Source organism: Pygocentrus nattereri, chromosome 30, assembly GCF_015220715.1.
Source record: "Pygocentrus nattereri isolate fPygNat1 chromosome 30, fPygNat1.pri, whole genome shotgun sequence".
In the NCBI taxonomy this organism is placed as follows: domain Eukaryota; kingdom Metazoa; phylum Chordata; class Actinopteri; order Characiformes; family Serrasalmidae; genus Pygocentrus; species Pygocentrus nattereri.
The window spans coordinates 6,690,972-6,705,224 of NC_051240.1; the positions used below are offsets into that span (position 1 = coordinate 6,690,972).

Here is a 14,253-nt window from a genome sequence, read left to right on the forward strand (position 1 = left end):
TCCGCCTCCTCATTTTTATAAAGTTCTAAGGAGTGCAAATCTGGACTGCCTTGAAATCATTTACATACAACAGTCTTAAAGGCACAGAGATAAAATGGTTTAATTCTAAAGGAGAGGTGGAAATACCTCTCTATATGGAACAGCTGGAAATTTTCATGTAAGAATGGGTACAAAAACACACACACAGTAAAAAAATAAAAAACTAGAAAAATGTGTTACAGGGGCTCTTTAATTAATATTAAGCCAGTAGTGCCCACTGTTAACTGGATACTGTCATTTGTGTTGAGCAATTTTAGCAAATTTACAGAATGACCCTCTTTGACTCTGGTGGGAAATGGCCAGTAGCCACATTTACCTAATAATCCCATTAATAGATCAATTGGAATAGAATACATCCATGTATACAACTCAACTGGAATAAAGTAGTCAGATTGAGGCCATTCGGAACACAATTTCTATTCGATTGAATGAGGTGGGTAATCCTAGTAATAACCGCCTGTATCTGATTACATTCCCAATCGGAAAGTTTAAGTACGTTCTGCGCATGTGTGTTTGTATTATGAAAGTTTATAAGGTTCAACATGGCGTAAGCAGAAACTGGTCTGCAGGGGAGACGATGTTTATGCTGTCAGCTTTAAAAAACGGCAGGGGGACGGGCGTCCAGCTCATGTGTCTCAGAACATGACGTCTTCCTCTCGCCCTTCTTTAATAAGTACATGTGAAGTACGTTTTCCTGAGTCTGACATCATTTTAAAGCAATTAAAAACATGAGCACTGATCACTGCTGCTCATCTCACTCTGACTGGACTCACGTGATGCTCGTTGTCATGGCAACATTTACATCTTTGCATGTAAACACTGTCAGTGTTTGTGTAAAAGTGCTCTACCTCCTCCTGTATGTACTGCAGTAGAAAGGGTGAAGCTCGCAGGTTGTCCACAGGGAAGCTGAAGAAGCCCTGGATCTCTTTCTGATGCAGATCCATAGTGATGATGTGGGTCAGGCCTGAGGGAGGAAGACGGCGATCACAAACATGCTGTAAAAATGTACTGATCACAATTAAAGGGACAATTCACCATTTTTAAATGTTCTACATAAGTAAATGGTTATAAACAAAATTGTAAACAGAGTCATTCAGAGTGGTTTGATGCTAAATGTTTCACTGTAGAGAAACATGTCTGTGTGTTTTGTGGACATATCAACCCCTGGTTGCACTACCGCTGTAAAGAAATCTGGGTTCTCTTTAATAAACAATTTCACATGACACCACTCTGAATGACCCTTTGTTTACGTCTCAAAGACTGAATTATGCATACATTTTGAAAAATTGCTGGAATTCCCCTTAAATCACACTTATGACAGAACATCGTAAGGATGTTTGTTCATGAGACATTTTGTGAGGTTCTGAGAGACAGGACTGTTCTGATCTGACATCAGGACTACTGAATGTGTCTTTTTTGGCCTTGCAGAGCTCCGGCTGCTAACAGGTTACACATTTTATAGGTTGACACATTACCAGGTTTTGGCAGCCTCTGTGTACATTACACCCGATTTAGGGCTCCAAATGCGTTATATTGCTTACGGATTTATTATGAATTTCAATCGAAACTCTATAAGCTTTTTTTTACAGTCCAATAAAAATCCTGAAAGGTTTTGCATATGTTACGGTTAAATATGCACAGGCTAATATCTGCTGCTGCTTCTCCCCTGCTGAGAAAGGACAAACAGTCTGCTTTCTAATGGGATCTGGCTCAATGTTTTAAATAGCGACCACCAGTTTTCTGTAGAACACTTTCAGATCCCATTAAGAAACCAACAAATGTATTTAAAATGAGGTATTAGTCATCTTTTAAGCCATTAGGATCCTTCACATTGTGAACTCAACCCAACAGGAAGACTTAACGGTTTCTATGGGTTTTTTCAGCAGGGTCCTTAATTTGCCAGAGGGAACATACAGCCAGTGTGTCAAATAGAACAGTTGGACTGTGTGTGTGTGTGTGTGTGTGTGTGTGTGTGTGTGTGTGTGTGTGTGTGTGTGTGTGTGTGTGTGTGTGTGTGTGTGTGTGTGTGTGTGTGTGTCTGCGCACACTCCGTACAGATGTTATGCTAAGTATGATTATGCACTTCCTACCAGCTTTAGCCAGCATGGCGGCCAGCAGCTTGCAAACGATGGAGCCCCTCTTCCTCATCTTGCACTGTTTGCTGTAGGGAAAGTACGGAATGACCCCGATGATGTTCTTAGCGCAGGATGTCTTCAGTGCGTACGCCATCACCAGCAGCTCCATTATCGCTGTGTTTACGTCTCTGGGAGGAGAAAGATCAGGAAATGGAATATGTTACACACGTGACATCCAACACCGACATCACAATACACAAGCAATAGTACAAGTAATGTTGAGTATCAGTCGATACCGAAGCGATCTTTGTGTTTTCATAGATAAAACAGCCACACAGTTTAGATACAATATGCCAGTCTGCTAATTAATACTACAGTAAAACTATTAGATTTTAAAATGAGCATTGACCGACATTAATTCTGATTCAGTTTGATGGTAGGTGTAATACTCTCCGGTGAAATCACTTGTGCGTAGTGGTATAACATCTAATCTTTTTGAATCTTTTTGGGGTTTTTTTGTGGAGTTCCTTCATTGAGTTTCTGATTTCAATCATCAGATTTATGTACTTATCCAATTATTCAAATAGTCATGTAAACCATACTCCAATCTAGAAATCTGATTAAGAAATCTGATAAAGAGAGCTGGATTTTAGCTCTATACTCAGATTCAGTCCTATAACGCTAACTCTGATTTTTTTCGGATTTCTCAGTCTGCTCATGTGTGGAACAGACTGCTGTCACATCTTCCAGATGATGTACACTCACCAGCCACTTTATTAGGTTTTTTCAGTTATTCAGTTGCTTGTTAATACAAATAGCTAATCAGCCAATCACATGGCTGCAACTCAATGCATTAAGGCATGTAGAGGCGGTCAAGACAACTTGCTGAAGTGCAGACCGAGCATCAGAACGGGGAAGAAAGGGGATTTAAGTGACTTTGAACGTGGCGTGGTTGTTGGTGCCAGACGGGCTGGTCTGAGTATTTCAGAAACTGCTGATCTACTGGGATTTTCACACACAACCATCTCTAGGGTTTACAGAGAACGGTCAGAAAAAGAGGAAATATCCAGTGAGCGGTCAGTTGTGTGGACGAAAATGCCTTGTTGATGTGAGAGGTCAGAGGAGAATGGGCAGACTGGTTCCAGATGATAGAAAGGCAGCAGGAACTCAAATAACCAACCAAAATCTCTGAGGAACGTTTCCAACACCTTGTTGAAAGTCTGCCACGAAGAATTAAGGCAGTTCTGAAGGCAAAAGGGGGTCCAGCCTTTTATTAGGTGTACCTAATAAAGTGGCCGGTGAGTGTGTGTTCATATATTGAGTTTTACGTTACATTTACATCAGGTCTTCTTCTGTGAGTTTATTGACTGGTTTCAAAGTAGAAATCCGATTGCTGCCTGACTCCTGTAGACCTGGAGTTTCCCCGTTATCTGATTATTCAAGTACATGTAAACACATTGACAAAAATCAGATTTTCTGCAGTTATCGGATTGTTAAGCACATGTAAACACACTTATTGACTTCATGTTGCTCTAACATGTCTCTTTTGACTCCATGTTCAATGTGCTCTTTCTGTTTACTCCAGTTTCGAACCACATTCAGTGCAGCCGGTAAAACAGAACAGTTTCCACATCAGTTTCAATTTCCAACAGTTGCGACTTGTCAATGAAAAACATGGTGGGAGTGTATTTAGTGCCACAAAATTGACTCGTAGCGTCTCGCTCATACTTTACATGCTACAAAGTTTAGATGATGGTTCAAACACAGCGGAACCAGCTGTGCTGCAGATATTACAAGTTTTCAGATTTTATTGTAAAATGGCTTTACACAGCAGACAAATTCTGAAAACAAGCCTCGCAGATGCAGGATGTGGACGAGCCCATGTTATGCACCCTCTACTACAGTGGTCTAAGTAGAACACAAAGTACAAGAAACAAAGAATGGGAACTGGATCAGGCTTAACACAACCAATACCCAATACTGCCCAGATTGGATCCTTAATTAAATAAGAATATACAGAAATCCAGCACTTCAATTATCAGGAAAATGCCATATTTAAGTTCCCTGCAGAGGATGTCTTAACTTATTTTCACCTAGAAAGTCAACAAAACATGCTATCTGACCACAGGCATTTATGTCTGCATACTTATCAAATTAAATCATCATTTTTTTGGGTAGTTATTTATTCAGTCATTTAGCTTTTCTTCATCACGTATATTTCTAATGTCTTAAACAGACACAGTTGCAGTGTAGACACAGACACTACAGTATAAAACCCAAAGCAAACTTTAAGCACCTGCTCTTTAAGTCTGTTTACCAACCTCCTGCATGTCAACTTCAAGCCTCTCACACTTACTAAGCAAGTTCTGTTTTTATTCTCTGGAATTGCTCAGGTCATGACAAACAAGTTTACCTACAGATTAAAAGATCAAATGCTTTGTTTGTTTAGAAACGTCACTGATACCAATCGATCCATTATTAGCTTATGAGCAGCGGCTTGCTATCACACACAGCCATCCTGGCTTCCTGTCCTGTGTTGCCAACCCAAAACAGTACAGAAGGTCAGTACAAAACAGCCTTCCATTCACCACCTGCCAAGGACTATCAGTCTGACCTCGAACCTGCAAGCTGAATAATTCAGACCCATTGGCTGTACACAAATACAGCTAAGCAGAACATGTTTGGTCAAAGTTGCGCTGATTTAGCTCATAATCTCGTTCCATATAAGGGCAGTATGGACTGTGAGCATGAGACACATCGGTGGAAGCAATTTCCTGCTTTAAAATAGAACCAATTCCTCTTTTGATGAAAGGATGACACTGAATCATGTCTCATATCTTCATTCCATTTACTTCTGTCATGTTAACAGCAATCAAAGGGAATGTTAGCTTTAGCAAACTTGAGTGGTGTCCAGAGAGGTGGGTATATTGCATACACTGTCCAACACACTGTGAACACACATTACTACACAGCACTGTGCAAAAGCACGAAATATGTTCAACAGAAAATCATCAGAAAATAACAGAAAAAGGCCTCAACAACTAAAAATGTACACTAATATTTTGTGAGTATTTTGACACTTTGCCTTCATTATAGCTTGCATTCTTGTCAGGAGACTCACTCTCAGATGTTGGATGAGAGGCTCGCAATCTCTATTACGGTTCATTCCAAAGGTGTTCGATGAGGTTGCGGTCAGGGCTCTGTTCGGGCCAGTCAACTTCTTCCATACCAAACTCTCCCAGTCATGCATTTAAGGACCTTGCTTTGTGCGCTGGGGCTCAGCCATGCTGGAACAGTAAAGGTTCTTCCTTAAACTGTTCCCACAAAGTTGGAAGCATACAATTGTCCAAAATGTCTTGGTCTCCTGAAGCATTAAGATTTCCCTTCAATGGAACTAAGGGGTCTAGACCAACCCCTGAAAAACAACTCCATAGCATTATCCCTCCTCCACCAAACTTTACAGCTGGCACAATGCTGTCATGCAAGTAACGTTCTCCTGGCATTCGCCAAACCCAGACTCATCCTTCAAACTGACAGATATAGAAACATGATTCGTCAATCCACAAAATGTATTTCCACTGCTCCAGAGTCCAGTGGCGGCGTGATTCACAAACTGACTTGTGTCAGAGGTGGCATTCTATGATAGTTCCATGTTTAAAGTCAATGAGTTTGTCAGTTTGACCCATTCTACTGCCAGTGTCTGTCAAGAGTGCAAGGCTATGTGCTTAATTTTATACACCTGTTTGCAATGGCTGTGACTGAAACACCTGAAATCAATCATTTCAAGGTGTGTCCCAATACTTTTGTCTATACAGTGTACATATACATAGTATTTTATTAGGAATACTATCCTAATACTGGTTAGGGCCTCTCTTTACTCTCAAAACAGCCTCAAATCTTTGTGGCTTGGATTCCACAAGACGTTAGAATCATTCCTTTGGGATTCTGGTCCACGTTGACACAACTGCATCACACAATTCCTGCAGATTTTTCTGGTGCACTTTCATGCTGTTAAGCTTTCATTCTACCACATCCCAAAGGTGCTCTATTGGGTTCAGATCCGGTGACTGGGAAGGCCACTAAAAACACTGACCTTATTCTTAGTTTATGAAACCAGTTTGAGAAAACTTTTGAGTCAGAATATCTAGAGCACCTAGCTGAACATGTCGATACAGAACACGACTTGAATGTAAATGTAATTTGTTACATATCAAACTACATTATGATTATGTAATTATATTTAAATCATTACATAAAGGAACTGAACAATTTGCAAAATGATAATAAAACTCAGACATTTCTGGGTTAAACCTATCATCTCTGTTATTTTCTCTCAAACTACTGCATCGGACCCACTCAGAGACTCCCCCACTGATGGCCAAGTGCTTCTCAGATGCTGGCCTGCGCTTTTAACCACAGGTCACCCCCCCATAATTATTCTATTGCCATCATAATTATATTTCATTTGACCTAACTGCTTCTAACTACAGAGTCAGAGGACACTCAGGTACTCCAGGGTGCAACGGTTAGCATTCAAAACCATATGGAAATCAAGCACAAATTCAGAGCAGTACTAAGTGCCTCCGTGTTAAACGGTGCACTGATACTAGAGCTCTAATGGATTGGTAACAGCTCAGTGGTCAAACGCTACTCAAATGACCATCTCGCTTTACACATGGTCTAGACATATACACAGAATCAAACGCATGCACACAGACAAAAACCCTACCAGTAATAGTAAAAAACCTTCTAAACTTACAATAATGCGAGCGTGGTAAAGATCCATGTGTGCTTGTTTTAGAGAGGATTTTGTCTTTTTATATTTTCAACATCTGTAGTAGCTGCTTTGTTTAAGTGAACAGCATATTTTCATTACAGTGAGCCAGAAACGGTCTCCTCTGGGGTGTGTCCTCAATCACACGCACACTGAGGCTTAAAGAGAAAAGGCCTATCAAGACTTACAGGCCCAAGCTGTCTTATATTGTTTTTATTCTTAAAAATAATCATTTGTCATTATAATAAAGTAATTATTAACCATTACATTGCCCACTCTGAGTGCCTTTTTAGTGTTAAATGTCACTGCGTGCCTGCAGGTGGGACAATCACCACGCCATAACTTCAACAATCAGATCAACGATCTGATTGGTCGTCGCTCAGTTCATTTGCATCTTCCTGAACCATACAGTCAAAAGTTTGGACCCACCCGACTGAATGTGCTTTTTCATAATCTTCAAGAGATGTTGATTTAACAGCTTATGTTAAAATGCTTGAAGATTGTTTCTAAGGCTACATCAAAAGTAACGTTGAGGCCCATGTATGAAAATCTCCAAATCAGAAAATTTAAGAGTACTTGTTTTTAAAATGTCCAGTAAAACGTGATTTAGGTCCTCCAGCATAGCGTGTGCATATGTGAATGTTCTTTAGTTCTAATGCAAAATGATCTCAGGTGGCTCCTTGTGAAGCTGCCCTGAGAAAACCCCAAGACTGTGTGAAGCTGAATCAAGGCAACCAACCTTTAAAATCCTGACATATATATTCATACACACACTTACATCTAGGGGCAATTTAGCATCTGCTGTTGGCCTGACTTTTGACACCCAGAGGAAACCCTCACAGAAGGACCCTGGTCACCCGGTCAGGGAATTGAACCTAGGCACTCCTTATTTTTGCTCGAATTAAATATTTTTCAAATCGAGACACCACTGTATTGTATCTAGAGGTGGCGAAGTGGGAAAAGACGTAAAATCATGATAGTTTTCATGACACACGTTACATGATGACATATATTTTTTCCGATATCTGATGTTGGATCAAAATAACTGAGAATGACAATTAATCCAAATAAACAGGATTAAATATGCCCTTTGTAATCAAAGTCGCAGCTGGAAAGTACTAACAGTCTCCATGATATGCTCAGAAAGACATATTGTGACATATTGTGATGAAATTTATCACAATGATAAATATATGTGTCCCATTAATTTTGCTACTCCAGAACACTTAAGGATGACTACTGGTCCCAGCAGAATATCCCAGTTTCTAGGTTCAGAGCCTTGTTTTTTAGTCTCAGCATAGTTCCACGTGTTATTTCATAGTTTTAATGTCTAAAATGTGAACAATGGCTGGAATAAAGAAAGCAGGGGTGTCTAAATTTTTGACTGTTATATATACAGAGACAGAGACACACACAGCAGGCTCAGTTATCCAGTAACTCACGTGACCCAGACTATTCCGCTATTCTTGAGACATTTAAAGATTTACAAACTGCCAAGTCCTTCCATTTCACTCTTATGTGGTCAGTTACAGGCTTTTTGCAGTCACATGGCTAGTCACGTGACCAAGGAACAGCAGTAATTCCCTGGACCATGGCGGAAAAGAAAGGCCATTTCCTATTGAGTGGACCACCATGACTCTTAACTTCATCGCTGATCGATGACTTATAGTGTAGTGTGCACAAAACAAAAAGACAAAAATGGAGATGTAAGGCTTTTGCAGAACGTCAACTACAATCTACAAAAGTTTTCACAAAACATCAACAAATGCTTAAGTAGGTCAGCATGGACTAAGAACTAAGCAAAGAAGCAACAGACTACAAATCAACCTGACAAACCGGCGGCTGCTTTGATTACAGCCGTTTTTAAATGCATAGTTATGTAATGTTCCTTGAAAGCAAAGTGGAGTTAAACACAGAGGTACCTGATTAAATATAATTGGCAGTTAAACGTAATTATAAACTTTAGGAGGGAGAAAGAGCAACACCCTGTCCATCCGGCTCAGTACATGAGTCACCAAAACGAAAATTACTGGCTTATTTATTTTAATTATCCTCTCAGCTCCTCAAAATTAAAGGGCTGATCTGACTGCAAGGAAATCAAGACAAAACTGTTGCTATGTAGATCAAAATGATCCTCTGTATTGAAGTCAATGACTTAGAAATGCAGTATACACACATCAAAGCATGTAGTAAACCAAAGCTTCACTACACTGCAAAAAATACTGTTAAATAACAGTAAATGACTGTCTAATGGTTGCATTATTCATATTGACAATAAATAAAAGTAGCGGCATTTTACATAACAACTATAAAACTCAGCAGCCAGTAATTTACTGTAAATTTACATATTTTACCAGACCTATCAACGTGAAAACATAAAGCAATAAATAAACAAAACCTTTTAAAATATATAAATTAGCACTGATCCACCACGTTGTGCACTGCATATGCACAAAATATCTCAAGTATGCAATTTTACATGTAATTTGCTGTGTTAGAGAAAATATCTTGAGTTGGTTTTATAATAAAACGGTGAATACAGTTTTTTTACTGTGATAATAGCATACTCTGATTAGATCAGAGTAAGGTCTAGGATTTCTTTTGCATTTCTCAGTCTGTGCATGCGTGAAAACATACTGCTGTACTGGAAATAAGCAAGCAGTGTTGCTGCGAGACGCTGCAAAAATCGATATGCTTGATGAAGGTTTTAAATATTCTTTATATTCTAGATATGTTCATATTTTCAGGTAAAGTGGAGGAAGGAAAAAATGTCACACCTCCTTCTATGAGTTTATTGGCTGGCTGCAAAGCAGAAACCCGATTACTGTCTGACTCATCTAGAGTTTTCCCATTATCTGATTACTCAAGTCCATGTAAACACATCGATCAGATTACTGACAAAATGTGATTTTCTGCAGTTATCAGATTATTAAGTGCATGTAAGTGCACTTGTGTTTGCTCCCACATCCATTTTAGTGTTGTTAACGGAGGCAAAATTACAAGTGTTATTACTTTTATTAGTATTATTATCATTATTATTATTATTAATAAATTTCTTTTTACTATTATTATTACTATTTTTATATTATTATTATATATGTAAATGCTTTGTGGAAATAAAAATAATAATAATAATAAAACTCTATGTCTACCACCATAACGCCCCCCAAACCCAGTTTACCCTTTCACTGCAGTCATTTTTCACACGGTTCCCTGTATTAGAGGATTCTGTTACCAGCACAGGCCTTGTGTTAGCAGCAAAAGCGAACTTTAACCTGAAATAAGAAATAAGCTCATGTTTCTGGCCAGAAACATGAAAGATCATCTTTTCCCCCCTTGGTTTTGTTTGGTAGTTCTTACTGCGGGATTAACAAACCACACTTTAGCAAACCTATAATTAGCTTCTTGTTAAAATAACAACATTGTCTACAGCTTACATTGGCCAAGTGCATGCGAAGCAGCCATGTACAGGCCACTATTACTATTAATTATTACTCTTAGACCCCTATTATTAAGCAGGGCTATTTCTCAATATGCTCAACAAGATTAGATGTAATCTTGAATCACTTAGATGTGATCTGGTGATTCTTGATACATCATCAGCTGACTGAAGCCTACGAGCCAAATGAAGCAGGTAGGCCTCTCACCTTGGCATGGTCTGGATGATGAAGATGTCCTGTCCTCTCACCGACTCCTTCACATCCACTCTGGTCTCTGTTAAAGAACACGCACAGCCACTTTACGTTAGTCATGTTACTTGGAAGTTAACTGGGGGCAGGATAATATCCCATAACACCATTTATGACATCAAGCAATTTCCTACTCATTGTTTAAACTATAAAAGCTGTATCACCCCCTATACTTACTGTTCTGTATTCAAATCTGTTAGAATAAATGTGTGTATCTCTTTCAGAATGGAAACTGACTTGGAAGTAATCCAATCAAAATACAGTATTTCCCTATACCCTATGAGCAGCAGGCCTTATTCCAAAAGACACAGAGGAAGTTTGCTAAACGGGGTATGCCTAAGGAGGGGATTTGTTGCAGAATGTCACACAGGGTTTGTACTTTGAACCTAATAGCTCCATGATGTGATAGACAGCGCCAGGGTCACTGTAACTACACAGAGCAAACAACAACAGAGACAGTACAAAAGGTGAAAAACAGTGAAGAAAAACAAACACAAGAGCTCAAACCCACCTCTGTTTGACTCCTGGTACACCACTGATTTTCCCAACTCAACACCAAGACGCCTAGGAAAGAAGACATTATAGACTGAAAATGCAGTCAATTCACTAAAAGCTTCAAGACTTGAGCTCTATTGCATCTATGCCTCTACTCTTTAATAAGATGACACACTGTACACTTTACGGTTTAGTCAAGCCTGTTTAATAGGAGAGGTCATTCCTTTTGGACAACCCTAACTTTTAATTAAAAGGGTTTTGATGCTGGGTGAACTGGACCTTGTTGAAGATACATCATCCAACAGAGCTTTTCCCAATGAAATATACTACTATACATATATAGATTTAAATATAAATACAAATATATGTTCAAAAATCTGTAGACACCTTGATCCTTCGGTTTCTTCTGAAATGAAGGCCATTAATAGTGAGTTTATTCCCCCTTTGTGGCATTAACAGCCTCTACTCTTCTGGGAAAGCTTTATTCTAGACGTAACATTGCTGTGGATTTGATCGAGCATTAGTGAGATCAGGTACTGTTGTGGATTGGTCAGTTCTGGAGCACTCCAGCTCATCCCAAAGGTACTGGAATGAGCTCCATCACTCAAGAGAACACAGCTCCACTGCTCTTCAGGCCAAAGCTGGGGGGGCTTTATGACCTTCTAGCCCACACTTGGCATTGAGCATGGCGATCTTAGGCTCATGTGCAGCTGCTCCAGTGGGTTCTATTAGTCAATGTGTTTCTACAGAGATTACACAGTGCATGTTTTCAGTGTATTCTAAAATTTAAACACAGTACATTTGTAATATATTCTCAATGCTATGTTCCTGTACATAGGTGCTGCTGGAACTGTACAGGGTACATTCAAGCATAACCCAGCTGATATTCTGGTAGACCTTGATGAGCTGCATTGGGTGTGTCGGGTTAGGTTTGGAATGAATCGCTGCAGGAGTAACGTTGGGCGTTCTTGCACCCACGCTGGTAGCTTTTGTATTTTAATCAAAAACACGATGATCAACATGCACAAGCCCTGCAGAGTAATAAAGGGGACAGATTTGAACAAACACAATCCACCTACTGTAAAAGTCTGGTTTCATGTTTCAGTGACGGGGCAGGGCAGGTTAACATTCCTACCTTAAACACGGACTACACAGTTTAAGCCTATTCTCCCAGGTCAACCAGACTAATGCAGATTTACTCCAGCTTGACTCACAAACACAGCGGACATGGGCTTGGCTCTGAGATTCAAGCTGGAACAGGTGAAGTGAACACAGGCCTTATAACAGCACAGTGTTGCCGTAAGTACAGGGTGATTCAAAAACATTCATCCGACTTCAAATTGATTTACTTCACTTGTAAATCATTACAGAACAATGCAGTAAATTATAAATGGTTTATATGAGAATAAAGTTTATTATGTAATTGTACAACTGCTTAATATGAACCTCTGGCTGTACAGACAACATCCAACGCCACAGTCAAATTCATCTCATACTCGATTGAGCATGTTGGGTGTCACTAAACTCACAGCTCTTTCAATAAAATTTCAGAGATCATCTAATGCTGTGGAACCAACGACGATTGCTCTGAGCTGTTGGAGGTTCATTACTGACAAAAATCATGTTGCAGAGTTTTGTCGGATTCACTCTTATTGAAGTGGAGAAAGCAAAACTCTTTCTGCTCAGTGGTCGCCATCTTCTCCCAGACTCAAGGTTGTGATTGGTTCCTACGTGCCTCACCATGTACAGAACTTAAAACAGAAATCGGGTCTCCTTAAGCAAAATACAAAATTGCAAAAGCACCCTTCACTTTTGTGCAAAGTGCAAAATTAAAATAATGAAATACTAATAGCTGACTTCACACTGCACTCTAAGGCTGTTGGAAAACCAGTGCTTACCAGTGTTTTCTATACAGGCCTAATATATAAATGCAGTTCCTTAAAAAGCTGACAATGGTGATGCAGGTATGTTTTAACAGTCTCCACTACTGCTTCACACATTTAACATGTAATAATCACATTTAAAGCATTTTTAGGCTAGTAGTTAAGGACAGAGCAGATTTTGACCAATGCTTTTGTGTGATTTGTAAATGGCTTTATAGCAGAGTGGTTAAATCACTTGCTTTAGATGCAAGAGACTGAGGTTTGACTGGAGTTCCAGCCAATCTAACTACATCATCCTTGCACACTGTATGAACCATAATTTGACGTGTTCCATCACTGCAGCCCTCAATGACGTTTTTATCATGGACACTTGTATCACGATGATCATGAAACTATGATCCCGCAGTTGTAGTTACTAACATTCCTCTCCAGACTAGAAACGCACAGCATCATATTTCTGTAGAACAATTCAAGGTATTCTGTTGACTGATTAATAATATGCTATGATACTTATTTTAATTAATTTAACAATACTGCAACCTAAATTGATGCCGATACTTAAAGTGTTTAAAACTTGAAGTAATTTGTGGTAATTTGGAAAAATCAGCCAATGACTGCAAAAATCTCAGTGATTCTTAATGTGGCTTGAAGTCAGAATAATTTTTTTTTTAAATAAACAAATGGTTAAAAATCCAGAAAACACTGCCTAATCAGGACAGTGTTGGTGTTTCAGACTAAAGCTGATTGACAATAAAATACTCATAATAATGAATACATTCCCAAGGGTAAAGCTTTTATTTTCTGGCAGAAGTCTGCTATAATTCCGATTCGAGATATCATTTGATGTCATCCTCTTCAAATACACTGCCACCCACACAAATCTAACAAAGGAAATACGGGCTAATTTAAGTATGTTATAAGGAGTGAGAGCTGAAATGTGCAGTAAATATGCTCTAATGAACTGAAATATGGCTATAAATTGCCAGTTTATTAACATTAGCATATTTATTTGTACTAATAAATCCTTGTCCTTGATGAATATATAAATAAGGAAAGGTAGAAAGAAAGCTTTCTGTTCAGGCTGCTTCGGGTATGACATTCTTCACAGAGGCCGTCAAGCAGAAGCTGCATATCTACAGTTTGGTCATTCCAAACACATTTCATTGCGGTCATTCCTTCGCCCAGGAATTAGAGCTTTTCTCTCTCAGTTAATACCATCTCTGCCTTCAGTGCTCGGCAACTGCTAATGAAACTGCCCCAAGTCTCCTGAAAGCTATGAGAATATTTGCAGGCAGCGC

General features: G+C 39.2%; 1 protein-coding gene across 3 annotated transcripts in view; it reads right to left on the bottom strand.

The window, feature by feature from the left end:
* The window catches only part of LOC108424795 (phosphoribosyl pyrophosphate synthase-associated protein 1), a 43,590-nt gene that overhangs the window by 22,161 nt on the left and 7,176 nt on the right, over positions 1-14,253 (bottom strand). For all 3 annotated transcript variants that reach the window (XM_017693033.2, XM_017693032.2, XM_017693031.2), the window contains 4 exons: positions 11,089-11,141; positions 10,536-10,602; positions 2,130-2,302; positions 888-1,003 (listed from right to left, as the gene is read on the bottom strand). In XM_017693033.2, the coding sequence (XP_017548522.1) occupies positions 888-1,003; positions 2,130-2,302; positions 10,536-10,602; positions 11,089-11,141 (409 nt within the window). The remainder of the gene's footprint in view (positions 1-887; positions 1,004-2,129; positions 2,303-10,535; positions 10,603-11,088; positions 11,142-14,253) is intronic.